General features: G+C 39.3%; 1 protein-coding gene across 1 annotated transcript in view; it reads left to right on the top strand.

Moving 5' to 3' along the window:
- Positions 1 to 18,489, top strand: part of CACNA2D3 (calcium voltage-gated channel auxiliary subunit alpha2delta 3) — an 875,864-nt gene that overhangs the window by 814,871 nt on the left and 42,504 nt on the right. Inside the window, exons 33-35 of the mRNA XM_068982393.1 lie at positions 475 to 527; positions 2,183 to 2,238; positions 9,920 to 10,031. Of these exons, the coding sequence (XP_068838494.1) occupies positions 475 to 527; positions 2,183 to 2,238; positions 9,920 to 10,031 (221 nt within the window). The remainder of the gene's footprint in view (positions 1 to 474; positions 528 to 2,182; positions 2,239 to 9,919; positions 10,032 to 18,489) is intronic.

Raw genomic sequence — 18,489 nt, 5'->3', positions numbered from 1 at the left:
TGGGCGGCATTAAAATCAAGTATGTGCAATTTTTGCTTATTTCAATGAATGACATACAGTGATGGAGAACAGGGAATCACCTTTCCAAAAGGCAGCCCTGAGAATTACCATTTGAAATTAGTTATATGATTCCTGCCGCTCAGCATTAGGCTGCGAAATATTAGCCCCCAGAGGGTAAAGGTTTAAGCATCGTTTGCTGAACTTCCTTTTTCCTTCCAGAGATAACCCCTGTATTAGATCATGTTTATTTGACTTGTAAATCACATCTTACCACAGGGGAGTTCAAAGTTTTAAAATGTTAGTTTTGGGATATAATATCCAACCATTTTTGTCTTTAAGGGAGAGCTTCACTGTTTTTTGACATGATATGAATCTCTCTAGAAGAATAACATTGTCTTTATGTAAAGCCTTAGGTTAAACTACAAATTTTGTGTGTGATACATTGTTTTTAATGAACCGAATTCTTCTCTGCAGCCTTATAATGCCTTCCTTGCCGCAGTAAAATGGATAATGACAGAACTTGTCTTGTAAGTATAATTTGCTGTGTTTTTAAAAAACCATTACTTTTCTCTGTTCTAAAGTGAATTGAGAGATTGTGCTTCATGCTTCCAATAAACATTAGATGATTCCTCACACTCTGCGATAAACTCACTGAACATCTCGAAATCTTGAACGTAGAGTCCAAAAGATCATCTTTTAATAGGTGAATCGTGGTTACTGCTTATGCCCTTATGTCACTGTTTAGCAGACTAACAGCTTGCAGTACACAAACCAAATTTATTTATTGTGGTTACTGTTAAATTTAACATCGATGTCTGGCTGTTTTTAATGCAGCCTGGGTGGGCTGTGGTCAGAAGAACAAATTGCCAGGGCTGTCCACCGTGCTGCTTTGGATGTCTTGGCATGTGCAGGCGAGGGGGCCTGTGCAGTCATGGGTCAGGGGCTTTCTCAGGTGTGATTTAATTGTTTACCTTGTCAAATTACAGTCCTGCTGGATGCATCTGTGACTTAGGTCAAACTTGAAATGGCACAAAGATGAAAGACTTGACTTCCAGATGAGATATTGGACACATTACAGAAACACTGTGTCACACAGAAGGAAGGAATTCCATGGACCAGCATGGAAACCAGATCATTCAAGCTGCACCAGACTCTCATTCTTATTTTCCCCATTAAATTTCCAGTTCTGTGTGTTTAAGGCAGATTTTTTGTTATTTCATGAACAGACAATGTCTTATTTATTGCTTTAATGTAACCTATATTAAGTATAACTTCATGTGGAGAGTAAGTTCTTTGTGTATGTAACAGACAGAAAATACAGGGAATAGTGGGGTTTTCATTGTGAGCTGCGAGTGATAGCAGCCATGAGCCTGAGAAGGAAATGACTAGATTTTGACCTATTTCCTTTCATCTGGTTTTACCTGGTGGCTCAGCTGGTAAAGAATCTGTCTACAATGTGGGAGACCTAGGTTTGATCCCTGGGTTGGGAAGATCCCCTGGAGGAGGAGATGGCAACCCACTCCAGTATTCTGCCATGAAGAATTCCAGGGACTGGGTAGTGCATGGGATTGTAAAGAGTCAGACACGACTGAGCAACTTTCACTTTCACTGGCATTCTTTACTAGCAATTAAGAAATTATGATTTTTGTGAAGTTGCATTGGGATATAATTCCCTAAAAAGGAGTTTATTCCAATTGTCCTCACCACCTTGCCCTACACACACACACACACACACAGTCAAATACATTTGTGTTACAGTGTAAATTTTGAAAGCATCCTTTATATTGCAGATCATAGTCTTAAGCAGAGACTATTCTGTTTGTATTTCTGAACCTAGGTAGGAGAAGCCCTTTGAATGTGGACTTTTTACTGTGGACTCAGACTATAACAAGAAAAAAAGTTTTCCCTATAAAGCATGATATTTCTCAAAAGAATCCCTGAGTCTTAAGTGAACCTGATTTCAGGGTTTGGCTGGCATTGGTGATAAAAAAAGTCTTTCACAAGTAAGACAAAACCTAGTGAAAATTCAGTGGTAACTGAACCAACCATGTTGATATATCCAGATATCAGATGATGTTATTCTTTCAAATGAGGTGAGTGATGTTGAATAACACAGAATGTCACTCTTCCATTCAGGGTGTGGGTGACCAAGTAACACTGGGCTTTTCCATTCCCTGCTTAGGTTTCTGGTGGAATTTAACCTTTGCAGTTGGTGGCACTCAGATATGACAGCTAAAGGTAAGGAGCAGCTATCTTCATTTTCCTTGCTCAGAGTGATGAACCCAGGATTCACCAGCTACTTTTCACCAGGGATGTGCTCACATAAAACTACCCAGGACACAGTGATGATTTCTCCTTTCTGTTAGCAGAAGACATCCTTTGTGCTGAGGGCAGTGCTGTTCAGTCTGACAGAAATTCCACAGCTCATGTTGAATGTACACTTTGACCTGTTTCCTTAACTAAGGCTTTGAGGTTATACACTGCACAGGTGAATTCTTCAGAAGCTAGTGGGCAGTGCTGAAATCTAAAGGTCACAGACACATCACCTTTCTCGGGCTGAATGAATGAACAATCATTACCTTTTTACTATTACCTTTCATAAAATATAAATCGGATCATATTATTTTCATTGCTGAAAAAGCCATCAATGATTCGATCAGTAATTAGTAGAAACTATTAGAGGCCTGAGTTTAGAGTTAGATTCATATGGATATAAGCTCTGGCTCTGAGGTTGGCCTTTGTCAAGTTAGCTGATCTCTTCAAGGCTCAGTTTCCGTACAGTAAGCTAAGTAAAGAAAATAATAAATAATATTTATCTCTTATTGTTTGTGTGTATGTGTGCATTTAATGGTAAGATAAATCATGGTGTATACCGAGTGTAGGACTGGAATATAGTAAGCCCTCAAAAAGGGAGCCGTAGTTAATTTATGATAATGGTGATAATGATGTTGACTTGTAAAAAGAATGAAATATTGCCATTTGCAGCAGTATGGATGGAACTAGAGAATATATTTAGTAAAGTAAGACAGACAAAGACAAATACTGTATGACATCACTTATATGTGGAGTCTAAAATTAATACAAATGAATCTACACACAAAACAGAAACAGAAAATAGGAAACAAACTTACAGTTACCAAAAAATGACAGCCCATTCACTGAAAGCCGTAGGAAATAATTATAAAATTTAATAATATTTAGCAAGAAAAACAATATGCAAAATTGTATATGCCCCCCAAGCCCCCAATGACTGGGGAGAAGGAGGATGAGAATTAACTTGGATCAGCAGTCAGGCCACTGGGGAGTCAATAAACAGGGACCAAAATATGAATTAGGAAGAGAAGACCCTCAGATACCCCAAAGAAAATTTTACGTATCACATGAACCTGCGTTTGTTTAAAATTGTAGATGGCTTGAAAAAGGAAGATGAGAAGGAACTTACCTAATGGGTGCTTGTTATCTTTTTCTAGTCACTTTTCTTACTTGGCTAGCATGTCCAGATTTTTACTCTTAGGGGTGGAAAAAAAAGGTACATGAGATTAAATGAGAGGAAAGGAAGGAAAATGATCAGTGGAGGCCAAGTGAATGGATGGTAGTTGGTCAGATGGCTGCTGTTTCTGTGACACCAGTGCCTTGGGACAGATCTCAGTCCTTCCCAGTCATGCTTGGAGCCCTGTTTCACCTAGAGATGAAGCACCTGACTTCTGAGTCAGGCAGCCCTCCTCTGCCACTTGTTGGCTGTGCAGTTCTGGACAAGTTGCTTGGTCATTATGAGCTTTGGTTTCCTTGCTTGTCAACAGAGATAAGATGTGCTACGGCTGTGAGCAATGGATTCAACCATGCATGATGCGAAGCCCACATGCAAGGTGTGGCGCAGGACAAGTCACCATGCATGGTAGGTGGGGCTCCCGTTTGGGGAGCTGGTGTCTCTTTCGGCTTAAATGTCTGGCTCCTTCTGAGGAGTGTGCTCAGTGCTGGGGCAGCAGGCTGGTGGTCTTCAGTGCTTCACTTTCTGGCATTCCTCTCTTTCCTATACATATCCACATGGCCTGCCCACTCTGCCCACCAGGCTTTTATAGTGAGTGCCAACCTTCTTTGCCACTAACCCCACTCTTCTCTTCCCTGCTGCTACAGGCATCTGCCCTCACTCCTGTGCTGGTCCTTGACATGGACAGTTCGTTGTTGAGTTACTTCTGAGTGCCCGTCTCTGTGAACTACGATATCTGCTTAGCCCAGTAACTTTCAGCATAGGGGTGATTTTGGCTTCCAGGGGTCATTGCAATGTTGAGACATTTTTGGTCACAACTGGGGATGAGAGAGAGCTACTGGCATCCAGTGGGTAGAGGTCAGAGATGCCCATAAAACACTATAACACGTGGGACAGCCCCTCACAACAAAGAATCATCTGACTCAGAATGTCAGTAGTGCCACTGTTGGGCAATCCTGATGTAGACTGAGGGGCGTAGGGTAGGAGAGATGAATTATGAAGGGGGGCACAATCTTTGCACTCAGAAACTCGTGGAGGTTCTCATTCTGAAATCTCACCTTTCTTCACCCTTCTTTCTCCTCCAGCTTAGCTAAAATTTTAGCTGAGAGGAATGATGTGATGCTTCAGGTCTGTGTTTTCTGTCTCAGAAACTTTTAAAACAACTCTTAATAGGTATAATTCCAAATTGTCTCACTCTGTTGACAGACTGCAGAAAGACCTTATCAGATGGTTAAATCATCTGCAAGTGCTGTGCCCGTAGGTAGCACTTTTTCCCTTCCAGAGTGCCAGCACGGGGTTCTCTTCAGATCCCTTCCACATACCTGAGAGGTGGGGACTGCTGGAATGTGTCGTTGAGCCTCTCTGAGGCACCTAAGTAAGGCAGCTAGGAGAAAATAAGCTCAACCGTAAACCAAAACCGGCCCCCTCCGCTGGAGGGCGGCGGGAGACGCAGCTGGCCCTCTGTGAGTCCTGTGCGGAGCAGGCTGCCTCACGTGGGCTGACTGTCTCATTCGGACCTGCAGCCCTCTGCTGGGCATGGCTATGACTTTTTCCATTTTATAGATAAAGAAACTGGTTCCGATGGTGAATGCTCTCACCCACAGAGCTGCTATCATCTGAATCTTTGTTAGATGTGAATGTGAATCTCAGACCCAGTAAAAGCCGGGAAAAGTTCCAAGCACCATAACAATATTGCCTTGCGAGGTTTCTGCATTCTAAATTTACCCTTCTCTCACTGGATAAAGACCCTGAGCTGAGACATACATCTTTGTTTAGCTAAAAATGGAATCCATAATTACACTGTTTATCTGCTTCATTTCCTTAATGACGGGGACTGTGGAAGGCCATTTCTGCTTGATTATCACAAAGGTATCATTTTAGCGAAGTTGCACAAAGAGAATGGAGCTTGCTGGCACCCGGTTATGAATGAGGGTGCATTCGCAGAGACAAAAGAAGAGGAAAGCTTTTCAAATGGCAACTCTATTCATTCCTGATTGTCTGCACATAATTACTGTGAACCCAAGTCAGTTATTCTCATCAGGGACATTTGTTGCTAAGGGAAAATTAAAGAAATCCGATTGTGTGGATGCTCCACTGGGTGCCTTGTTGTAAGTGAGTGATAGGTCCTGGCGGCTTCAGCCTGAGACGTCCAGTGTAATTGGGGTGAGAAGCAGACAGGGTGATGGCCAAGAGTGAAGGCTCCAGGATGTGGCGAGGACGTGCATATGCATTTGGGCTTCAGAGCATACAATGGTGTGACAGGCAAGCAGTTAACTTCATTTCTCTGAGTTTTAGTCTCTTCATCTGTAAAACAGGATAGCAGCAGGGCCATGCTCACCATGAGAGGGTGAGAATTCAGTCCATCAAAGGATCTAGTGTGGTGTTTGGCTTGTAGTAGGCACTTAGTGGGGCTTCCCACGTGGCGCTAGTGGTAAAGAACCCTCCTGCCAATGCAGGAGATGTAAGAGACATGGGTTTGATCCCTGGGTTGGGAAGATCCCCTGGAGGAGGAAATGGCAACCCACTCTAGTATTCTTTCCTAGAGAATCCCTCGGACAGGGGAGCCTGGTGGGCTACCATCCATGGGGTCACAAAGAGTTGTTGGACATGACTGAAGCCACTTAGCACGCACCCACGCATGCACACATGCAGGCACTTAGTGACTGTCGGCTGCAAAGGTGGTTTTGCTGTTTAGGTAAATGATGATCATGATAAGTCACTTTCTGTGGGGCTCAAGGCAGGCTGTGTCTACTTCCTGAACTTCAGTTTTCTCTTCCGGAAAAAAAAAGAGAAAAGAATAGGTCTAGCTGAGCTCCATGATCCTTATGTACCAACACCTTTGTAAGATGATGAGTTTTGAATGCCCGAGAGTTACAACAGTACCCATCAGATGACTGGCAGCCTTAGTTATTGGTTTGAAATTCCATAAATAAACAGTAACAACTGGCAAATATATGTGATGCTTTCCTGCAGCACTCCAGACTAAGAAACATCTTCATAATAAACCATACTATTTAGATTAAATGTGGCCATGGTTTTATATGATAATTCATGTGTTTCCCAAAAGCACCAAGCAACTTCCAGCCACTCTATAGTCTTACTTCAAATAAACTCAAGGGCTTATTACCACATCAGTATGGGTGACCTAGAGTTGTGAAAGGAATAAGAATTATCTCCAGAAAGGATCAGAGCCAAATGAGTCTCTCCACTGAGAGATTTGGACTCTTTCCATTGTAACTGGGCCCAGACAATTAGAGATGGTGCAGTTATCAGGGTTATTTAAATCACGTGTGCCACCTATCTCAGCCTGCCCCCCAGAGATCTTTCTTCCTTTCTGTCATTGGCTAAACTTCATACAGCAGTTAAATATATTTGTGTGGGAACCAGACAGCCCAAGTTCAAGTTTTGGCCCTGCCACATACTCATTGGATGAATTTAGGCAGTTCACTTCATCCTCTCTTCCATTCACTAATTTACAGAACAGAATGAACACTTTCTCCTATCTCATAGTTTGATTTGTTTAAATTTTATAATGTAATACTAGATAAATATGTGTAAAGTGGAATGACATCTGGCAGGTAGTAATTTCTTAATAAATTTAGCTGTTACCATCATTATATGCCATCTGCATGCTTGCACTGTATTAACTTATAATCTATGCTTTTATTTACTTAATCTTTATTTCAGCAAGCTGACTTTTTGAAAATTAAATATTAAAATGCAGCTTCCCAAATTAAAAGTTAGTCCTGTTTGCTGTATGGTGCTGCTGCTGCTAAGTCATTTCAGTCGTGTCCGACTCTGTGCCACCCCATAGACAGCAGCCCACCAGGCTCCCCCATCCCTAGGATTCTCCTGGCAAGAACACTGGAGTGGGTTGCCATTTCCTTCTCCAATGCATGATAGTGAAAAGTGAAAGGGAAGTCACTCAGTCGTGTCCTACCGTCAGCGACCCCATGGACTGCAGCCTTCCAGGCTCCTCCATCCATGGGATTTTCCAGGCAAGAGTACTGGAGTGGGGTGCCATTGCCTTCTCCAGTTTGCTGTATAATCAATTGTAAAAATAATAACCCTGAAAATAAACTGTATTACCATATTATAGTTAGCTCCTCTGAGCTTCATGTTTGGCCTCCCTAGAATAAAAGAGAAAAAGAACAAATGAAAGAAAAAAAAAAAAGGCAAAAACTGCCTAGCATCAAACAAAATCTTCTTCCTGACAAGAATCAAGGACATTGATAAAGAAATGGGAAGAGAATGATGTTCCAGCCAAGTGCCTCTGTGTTGTTACTGTTGAACCTGCGCCACCTGAAATCCCCTTGCCTTCCACTCAAGGCAGGCCACTTGCCATTAGGGACTGAGAATCTCCCATTTCCTTTGTCTGTTTTATTTGCCTGAAAAACACCATTCAAAAGAATTATTCATTTGCTCAGCAAGCATGTAAGGATACTTCCTGAGAGCTAGCACCGCAGGCTCAGGGGATAATGCGGTGTCTGGAACTCGGCCCTTTGCAGGCGCAATGGCTACAGCATGGTACCCTTAGTGCTGTCAGGATCAGGAGGGCAGCTGTCTGTTTGCCATTCCAACCAAACAGTGGTGGCCCAATAAGGCTGACAGTCTGAGGACTCAGTGAAATAGCATTCACAGTAGAAGTGGTGGTGGCTGTAAGCGTGTACACTTAAGTAGCACTGGCAGTGTACCAGCCACTTTCAACAGGTGAAGTTGTTTCATCCTCAAACGACCCTTTGGAGTTGGTTCTGTTCTTCCCATTTTGCAGAAAACATTACAGTGTGGAGAAATTAAAAACCCACTTAATGTCACACAGCAGCAGCAGAATTCACAACACCCAGAGTTTGTGCTGTAGAGTAACATGAGGATGGTATGTAGGTGGTAACATGAAGGCGGGGAGAGAGGGGCAAAAATGTACGTGAAAAGATGCTGTGTGTCACTCTGTTCAGAGCTATGCATGCATTAGTCTATTCATTCCTCAGAACAACCCTGTGAGTTATCATGTGAATCGCCGCTTAATGTCAGCGACCAGTTCCTAAAATCACGATTTCCACAAAAAGCTTATTGAGTCTACTTCCTTTTGTTTTAAATAAGAAAAACTACAATGTATTGTGCTTCATCTCCAAACCCCCAATCAATTTCCTCAGAATAATTAAAGCTCACTAAAAAGGCCAGTATATAAAAGAATCACGTAAGGATATAAACACTTAAAACACAGCTTTCTGATCACCCAACAATTACCTGGTTGTTACCAAACAGTTATTTTGCATTCAGTAACTCTGTGATGCCTCTCTTAGTGCTGGCAGCCTCCCAGATGGTCATTCTATGAAACATCCAACAGTGATTCTGACATCCAAAACAGTTGCATTTGGAATATACCTGGAGAGATTGTTACAAATATATGTTTATATCCACGTTAACATCAGTCAGAAACTTCATAGGAAGTTTGAGTTTTGGGAATCTATAAGCAAATGTTCTACTGGAAAAATGTTCATGAGTAAACCTCTTGTGAAGAGTACCTGTACTGCTAGCATCTCCATTTTACAGATGAGAATACTGAGGATTAGCTAAAAGTAGTGAAGCAGGAATTTGTACTCCAAACTCCTCTGACTTTACCTTTAACTACTATGATAATGATATCTATCATCATTGTCATCATCACTAATGGCTTCATGAGAAGACTGGCTTTATTTTTGTTTTTTAAACAAATGTATTGCACTAAGTACTCAGCATATATTATTTAATTGAGTTCTCACATCAACCTCTAATAGAAGAACTATATCATGCCCAATTTATAAATTTAAAATATTAGGTTTTGAAATTTGCCTACTGGACATAACTTGTTTAAATTATTTAATAGACCACCAAGCCCTTACCAAGTACCTCCTATGTACTTATGCATGTACCAGGGTTTTTTAGTACTATCTGCACAAGGGACTTCACAATAGTAGGATTAAGTTCATGGCTGTGTGTCATAGACGTTACATATTTTACTATTCCATATTTCAATTTTGTTTCTGTAATAAAACCATGCAATTGTATTATGACCTTTATCTCACCCTAAATAATACGGTGTAGCTTATATTTTATACATTTATTCAGACATATCTGTGTGTGTTTTTTTGTTGCTAGGGTCACGTAAGTCTGAGGCCAGAGACCCAGTGAGTGATGCTGCACCAGAAAGTAGAATTCTTGAGATACATAAATGATAGTTGATCACGCCAACAGAACTGCTTGAGGAATTATAGCTTATAGAGTTGCTTGGCAGATGAAATCACTTGACTAATTAGAAAATAATGTATTATGCTGTGCCTAGAAAAATCACAGAGCAGCAGGAGCGGAACTGCGTTCTGAGTTACTGTGGGCTGCCAGTCACAACAAAGCCAGTGCCTTGTATTCTTTATCTTTTTTTTCCCCTTATCCCTACAGCCCAGAAATTGAAACAGACCCTGGAGCCTTGTGACACTGAATATCCAGCATTCGTCTCTGAGCGCACCATCAAGGAAACCTCAGGGAACATTGCTTGTGAAGACTGCTCCAAGTAAGCGCCCCTCCCCCTACCCCCCGCCTCTTTCTGTTTGGTAGAGACCTTTCCCAGATGGGCTGGTGCGGCTGCCATGCCCAGGATTACGATGAGAGCTGGAAACATGGCTGCCCTCTTGTGTGAGGAACTATTTTCATCAGCTTGGAAGGAGCACCACTTGGCTTCGTTAGAAGGATCGTTTAGAGTTTGGGAAGCATTCAAATGTATGAAAATACATCCTAGAATATAAGAGATTTTTAGCCCAGTTTGTAGATGGTTGGAAGAAGTCCTAATTGGTTTTTTATCCCAATTAACAGTTGGCAATTTGTTTCACCAATTGGGGGAAATTTCTCAGATGTTTTTATTGAAGGCACCAAGCCTTCAGGATTCACCCAAGTCTGACATATTGGGAATTATTTCTTGGTGGCTTAATATGAGTGTCCTTGATTGTTAATGAAGTTAGACCTCTTTCACTGGTTTTATTGATCATTTGGAGTCTCTGGCTTCTTCTCTCCTGTTAGCAGTTCTCTCTTGGGTGGTGGGTCTATTCTTACTGACTTGGACATTCTTTTTGTGTTTCAGATATGATTTCTTTGCACTTCTGTGCTTTGTATGTGTCTTCTTATTCCTTGGTCTGTCTTTTCACTTTTTATCGACATCTTTAGATGCATATAAGTTTTCTTTTGCTTTTATTTTCATGTGGTCAAATTTATTATTTTCTTCTTTGATTTGTGCATTTTGTGCCTTGTTTCAGAAACTAGTCTCTACCCTAATGCAATACATATATTCTCGTATATTTTTATTCTGAACACATTAAAAAATTGCCTTTCACACTTAGAACTTTAATGCCTCTGGAATTTATTTGTGTGAGTTTCATGATTTAGAGGTCTAATTTCATCCTTTTCCATATAGTTGGCCTGTTAACCAGAACTTTCTACTTGGTATTTTTTTATTTTCCAATAGATTTATTATGACACCTGTGTTACAGGCTGGGTTCCCATCTATGTGCAGCTCTCCTTTTAGGTTTTATGGCTTATGTGTCAACACCATATCTCTTTAATTATTATAGCTTTGTAATGTGACTTGATAGCTGGGGGGGAAAAAATTTCTTTCTCTTATTCTTCTTTTAAGTCAGCCTAACTGTTTTTGCCTCTTTCTATATTAATTTTAGAGCCAGCTAATTAATTTTGATGAATTATGCTAGGGTTTTAATTACTATAAGTTATAAATTAATTTGTAGATAACTGCTGTTTTTATGATATTAGACCTTCCCACTTATAAGCTAAATATCCCTGTTTATTTACATGTTTCTCAATACAGTTTTGTAATGTTATGTTAGATTTATACCTAAACAGCTTATGAGATTTTGCTTTCAGAAATGGCATATATTTAATACTATATTATCTGATTGGTAATTGCTAACATATGAGACTCTCACTGATTTCTATACATTATATATCCTGCGCCCAGCTGCTAACTGCCCTTTTAGATCTAATAGTCTGTGTATGGATTCTTTTGGACTTTTCCTCATACATACTAATATCATTTGTAGAACTTTTCCTTTCTAATCTCCATGGTTAATTGTTGTTTTATTGCGCTGGACTTCTGATACTTCGGTGGATAGAAGCCGTGAGAGTAGACAACTGTGTATTGTTTCTCATCAAAAGAATCACTTCTGATAATTCCATGTTAAGTATGATGTTTGCTATTGGGCTTTTAAATTGTAGGAAAATATAAATAATATAAAATTTACCATTGTAGCTATTTTGAGTATATAATTCAAGGGCATCAAGCATATTCCCAGTGTTGCGCAACCTTAATTATTATCCATCTTCTAAATTGCTATGAGTTTTTGGTAACCATTTATTAGGTTAAAGGAAACCTCTTCAAGTGTACTTGTTTCTCTGGTTGTTACTGGATGAACTTGAGTGGATGATAAAATGTATGAAAAAAATTTTTTTGCATCATCACTAAAATAATTTCGATTGTTAATATGTGTTTCACCAGTATAATTTTTAGAAAATGTAAATCATGAGCTATATCATATATATTATAAATGTCTTTAATAGTAGATGGGTTATATAATGTGAAACATACTTGCTTTTGCAGGATTGACTTTCCTTGTTTGATTACAAAATTGTTTGAGGACAAAATTCATATTACTAGATTCATTTGCTCATACTATATTGTGGATATTTGCATCTGTGTTCATAAAGAAGAGTGGTCTGGACTTTTCCTTCCTTCATCTGACTTTGCTATCAAGGTCATTTTATTGTCACAAATTTACTTGAAGAGTCTATCCTCTTCCTCTAATATCTCTAACATTTTGTGTAAGATTAAATTATCTGCCTGTTGTAGAGTTAGTAAAACCCATAAAACTATCAGTGATTGATGGGTTTTTGCTTATTTGTTTGTTTTTGTGTGAGTACATTTTCAGTTACTCTGTTAGTTTCTCTAATGGTTACATGATATCTCTTTGGAATTTCCATTTCTTTTTTAGATGATTTTGGTGATTATATTTCTCAGAAAATCACCTATTGCATCTTACTCTTAAAGTTTATTGCATGCATTTATAAATAGTGTCTTTTTATTATACATGTCACCTTATTTGTGATATTTCCCTTTTAAATCACTCTCAGTCTCCCCCTGTCTCCTTCTCTCGGTCCCTCCTGTGTTTCCTCCTCTCCTCTCTCCCTCTCCACACTGGCACAGATATGTCTGTTTTGTTTTTCTTTCCAAAGAATCATCGTTGAGTTCGCTTCATTCTCTCTGTTTTTTTAACTTTCTGTTTCATTTATTTAGCTTCTTCAGTGTATCGTTATCTTCTATGTTTTGGGGACTTACTCTTTTTTTTTTTTTTTTTACCATTTTGTGTTTGATGCTTAAATTTTTCAGCTTCATTTGTATGTAAACATATATATATATGTATATACATACAATATATATATGATTTCTCTCTACATTCCAGCTTATCTTTGTAAATTTAATATAGTTTCATTGTTATTCAGCTCTAACAGTTTTCTAACTTTCACTTTTTTTTTGACCTGCAAATTTTTAAATAGTGTTTTAAGATTTCCTAATCTATGGGTTTTGAGGCTTTTTTTTTATTATTGATATCTAACTAAATGACAGTGTTGTCTGTATAACAAATGTGTTTTAATTTGTGTGGAGATTTGCTTTGTATTCTAGTATTTGTCTCTCTGGTTTTAAAAGCAAGTTTTATTCTCCAAAAGCTGAATGTAGAGATTAATATGTAGCCATCGGATCAGGTGTGTTTATTGTGTTTCAAACTTCTTTTCTTGGTCTCTTTTAGATGTCAAGCTCTCACCAGGCTTATGTATTTTTCCATTTTTTCATGTCATTCACTTTGTTTTGCTTTCTATATTGTGAAGCTATGTTACCATGAAAATTTCTGTTCAAGAGTGGTATAGCTTCCTAATAAACCATTCCTTTTATCTTTTGTGTAATAACCCTCTTTATATGGAAGTGCTTTATGCTTTAATGCCTCTTTTGTTTACTAATAGCATAGAATTAGGACTTCTTCTTTAGATAATATTTCCTAGGCACATTTACCCCACACACATACATTTTCGACTTTTCTGTCATGATCCATTACAATTATAAATAGAATGTAGCTGGATTTAAAATTTTATTATCTCTATTATTGACAGATTTAATCTTAAAATTTACTGTGCTTACCAGTAAGTTTGGATGCATTTCTATTATCATTTTATGTTTTTTTCTTCCCCATGTTTTTTTCTTTTCTTTTTTCTTTCTTTTTTGCCACCTCTTATATTCAGTTTTCTCCATTCCCTTTTTTCCCTTTTTAGTATACTAGTGTATTCCAGTGAAGTATACATTCTGTTTCAGTTGGTAAGGATCTCTTCCTTCCAGGAAGATCTGTTCCTCCAGAACAAACAAAGCCTTAGGACCTTTGACTTGGATTATATCTCATCTCTTTCATGTAGTATTTTCTAACATTTTAGTTTTACTGTGTTCTTAACCTACCAAATGTATTATTATTATTATTATTGCTGCCTATAGTAAATGAGATGCTTACTACTTTGTTTACTTACCATTGCCTTTTTTAAAACCATTGTTTTTGGTTCTACGGTATATTGGAAATTGTTTTCAAGAATGGTCTGGGAGTGACAAATTATCTCATTCTTTATTTAAATTCTTATTTTATATGTACTCTACAGTGATAGTTTAACTTCACACTATCTAAATTGATATTTTAAAAATCCTGTTCCATTGTCTTATGACTTGTAGTTTTGCATCTTTATAAGTAGTCTGGCTTTTCATTCCTCTCTGATGATTTTTAAAGTGTGTCTCTTTAATGTTCTGATGTATCACTGAAGTGTATTTAGATTTAAATGTATTTCTATTTGTGTACTTTATTCTATATAATTTCCTTAAGCATATTACAGTTCACTAATTTTCTTTTGATTATGTCTGGTCTGCTGCTTAAAGAGTCTACTGAGATTTTTTTTTTAAGTATTGCATTTTTGAAAAAAATCAAGTATAGTTGATTTACAATTTTATATTATTTTCAGGTGTGCAGAGAATCCATTGTGATCTTAATAAGGTTTTTGTTTGTTTGTTTGTTTGTTTCTAGAAGTTTTATTTGCTGTTACTAAAATCTGTGTTTTTTTACATAGAGCCTTAATCTTAAGTTTCTACACACAATAGTAAAGGCCTTTTAAGATTATTTTAATAGTTAACTTTCTGAGGGTACCAATCCTGTTTCTTGTGTCTGATTTCTTTCCTGGTTGATCATTTCTCATGTGTTTTGTCATTTTTGACTGTGAACTTATCTTTACTATTTATTATTTTTGTGGGAAGAGATTAGAACCTGGGTTTCTTCTCATACTAGACTTACACTTGGGCTTTGATTGTGTGTCCTGTTGGTATTGACTGCCTGGGAATAATTGTTATGTAAGTTTTTGTATTTAGGAGTCCCTGCATTGTATAACTAGAATAAATATTTTTCCTAAGTAGCATGTAGTTTAGGCTTAAAGTTTTCTCACACTAATATTCTTTATCCCATTCAGAGTCCTGGACAGCAGCAGATTACCAGGGTTTTACATTTAGCCTATAAATGTGCAAGTTCTTTTGCATTTAAACACACTTGTTTTGTTTTATTATTTTACCCAGCATCTCTAAGTGTTTAGAACAGAACAGCTTCTATCTTTGCCCAGTGCACCATCTTATAGTCCACTGTAGCAGCTGAGGACTTTAGAACCATCACAGGAAAGCACTGAAGTACAGTGGCTTAGTGCAGGGCCTATGGCATCAGAGGGTTCAGAGTGTGAGTCCTAATGTCATGAACTGCAAATTGTGTGACCCTGAGTAAAAACCAAAACTCTCTGAAACTCAGCTTCTTTCTGGGTAATTTAGAGGATAATCATAGTGAGCATAGCATTGGCTTTTTGTAAGATTATAAGTGGAAAAATTTATGCTGTGAATTTACATAATGCTTGGAAGAGAGTAAGTACTCAACATACGGCCACACTTAACTGAAAGTAAAAGTCACTCAGTCGTGTCCGACTCTTTGCGACCCCATGGTCTATATAGTCCATGGAATTCTCCAGGTCAGAACACTGAAATGGGTAGCCTATCCCTTCTCCAGCAGATCTTCCCAACCCAGGAATTGAACCAGAGTCTCCTGCATTGCAGGCGGATTCTTTACCAGCTGAGCTACCAGGGAAGCCCATGGCCACACTTAACACAAGTATAATAACATATCAACTTAGTATAAGAAAATTTTTAACCTCCAGAAAGCATTCTGTTGAAATGTGAATGTGCCTTTTCATAGTCTGCCATCAATTCACTTGTATAGAATTCCCAGGAGAAAGAGGTCTCTCAGGTGACCAGTTCATGTATAACTTAAGCACTGTTGCCTATTCACGGCTCTGTGGCTGTGTCAAGTGACTCTATCGGTTTTATAATACTCATGAAACCTTTTGAGCAGAGCGGCATCATCTCTCCAGTCATCATGACTACAAACTCCATGAGGTGGCCGGTATCTCTTAGCAGATGATAGATGATCATACTTAGTGGAGTAAGTTAACTTTCTCAGTTCCATTCTAAGTGAGAAAGCAAATAGAACCAAGATGGACAACTGCTAGGGCAATCAGTATTTTTCCTTGTTGACTGGCAGTTAGAAACCAAAGAGATGAATGCTGCTTGATGAAAACAAAGATTTCAGACTAAACAGAAGGCCACCTTTCATTCACTGGGAGGTAAATGTGTTCTTGCTACATCCTGGAATCTGTGGAGGGTGCTTTAGGGAAGTCAGGATGGATAAGATAATGAAGTAGATGCGGAGGTATTGACACCTCCCATGACTAGTCTGTTCCACAGTGTAAATTCCACACTTGCAGGAGTGTGGGTTGAAAACTCACAGGAGGTTGGGAAGTTGAGAAGGCCATGTACAATTTGCTGGCAGCAGTGAAAAGATAAGATTTTCCTTTCAAAGCTTTATTTCAAGGCCATTGCCCATCAGCTCTGTCAAAAACTATGGAGGCGAAAAACAGTTAAGGTTCTGGGGTCTGAGTGAGGAGAGAAACAGGGACTTGTGCTTTTCCTTTTTTAAAAAAAAATTTGATTATTTTTTATGTATTTGACATGCAGCAGGATTCTTGGTTGCAGCACTCAGGAGCTTCAGTATTCACTGTGGCATGGGGATCTTTTATTAATAGCTGGGGCATGTGGACTGAGTTGTGGCATGTGGGATCTAGTTTCCCAGCCAGGGATGGAACCTAGGCACCCTGTATTGGGTGTCTTACCCACTAGCTAACCAAGGAAGTCCCTTTTCTTTCTTTTTAACTAAAAATTTATTAACATAGAGCAAATTCAGAGAAGTGTACAAACCATAAGTTTGCCAGTTGATTAGTTTTCTCACAAAGGGGACACATGTACGTAACCAGCACTCAGGCTAAGAAGTGAAAGAACATTACCAGCCTCACAGGAGGTCCTCCACCTCTCCCTTTCTGAGCACAGCCTCCACTTACCATATGATAATCCCTTTCTAGATTTCTAACATCGTAGATTGGTTTTGCCTGTTTCTAATGTCCAGTTGGTTGTTATTATTCAGTCGCTCAGTCGTGTCCGACTCTTTGTAACCCCATGGAGTGCAGCACACAGGCTTCCCTGTCCTTCGCCGTCTCCTGGAGCTTGGTCAAACTCATGTCCATTGAGTTGGTGATGCTGTCCAACCATCTCATCCTCTGTCTTCCCCTTCTCCTCCTGCCTTCAATCTTCCCCACCATCGGGGTCTATTCCAGTGAGTCGGCTCTTTACATCACGTGGTGAAAGGATTGAAGCTTCAGCTTCAGCATCAGTCCTTCCAGTGCATATTCAGGGTTGATTTCCTTTAGGATTCACTGGTTTGATCTTGCTGTCAAGGGACTCTCTAATTTGTGAAATGACAATTTAGTTTTGAAAATATGAGAGCTGATACATAAATTACCTTCAAGGAGGTTTCTCAGAAATTTGCCTGGGGGGCGGAAAATAGAACTTTAGGAAAAGAAACTAAAACTAGCTTAGAACTTCAGTGAACATTTCTTGATTGTGTGTTATATCCTAGACACTGGGCTACACTGTGGGGAGTTAGCAACGAATGAGGCACACATGATTCCTTCCTCATGGAGTTTACAAAGAAGTAACTAGGCAGTGTCAGCCCTCCATGCTTCATGCCAGGATTAGAGAGTCAATTTCACACAGCAGCATGGAAGGGAGGCTTGGAGTGGTCAATAGAGGCTTCCCTGGGACTTCCCTCCTGGTCCAGTGGTTAGAAATCTGCCTTGCAGTGCGTTGGATGCGAGTTTGATCCCTGGTAAAAGAAGAAAGATCCCATATGTCACAGAACAACTAAGCCCACGTGCCACAACTAGTGGGTCCATGCGCTGCAACAGAAAGATCCCATGTGCCATGGCTAAGGCCCCAGCGGAGCCAAATAAATACGTATTTTTTTTTAAAGAGAGCTACCTGAAGAAAGCATAGAATTGAAAAGAGAGAGAGAGAGAGAGAGAGGCTTCCTGGATAAAAGTAGCATCTAATGTAAGAATGCCAAGTGCGGAGGAGTTAGCAAATAGGAGTATCCAGACAGGTGGACGAGACTCATGGAGACAAGAAAATTTGTGGTTTGTTCAACAAATTTTTACAAGGGAAGCTGGGACACAGAGGTAAAGGTGAGAAGAGAGGAGAGAAGAGGCAAATAAGGCCCAAGTCATGTGGCCCCTTTGACCCTGTCACAGAGCACTAGTCCTTTAAGGACTTCAGCTGCTACCCTGAGACCAGTGTGGACTAACACAGAAGTTTTAAGGAAGGGAGGAAACATGATCAGATTTCAGATGATGGGAGAAATGACAATAACGGTGACGCTAGGCTAACCTTTGAAGCAGAAACTTCTGATTCAGGCAGGCCATTTGCTGCACCTCTGAATGTAGCCCCCCCAGCACACACACACACA

This window comes from Capricornis sumatraensis, chromosome 10, assembly GCF_032405125.1.
Source record: "Capricornis sumatraensis isolate serow.1 chromosome 10, serow.2, whole genome shotgun sequence".
Taxonomy (NCBI): Eukaryota; Metazoa; Chordata; class Mammalia; order Artiodactyla; family Bovidae; genus Capricornis; species Capricornis sumatraensis.
Note: the sequence above shows the minus strand (reverse complement) of the source record. Positions and strands in the feature narration are given on the sequence as shown.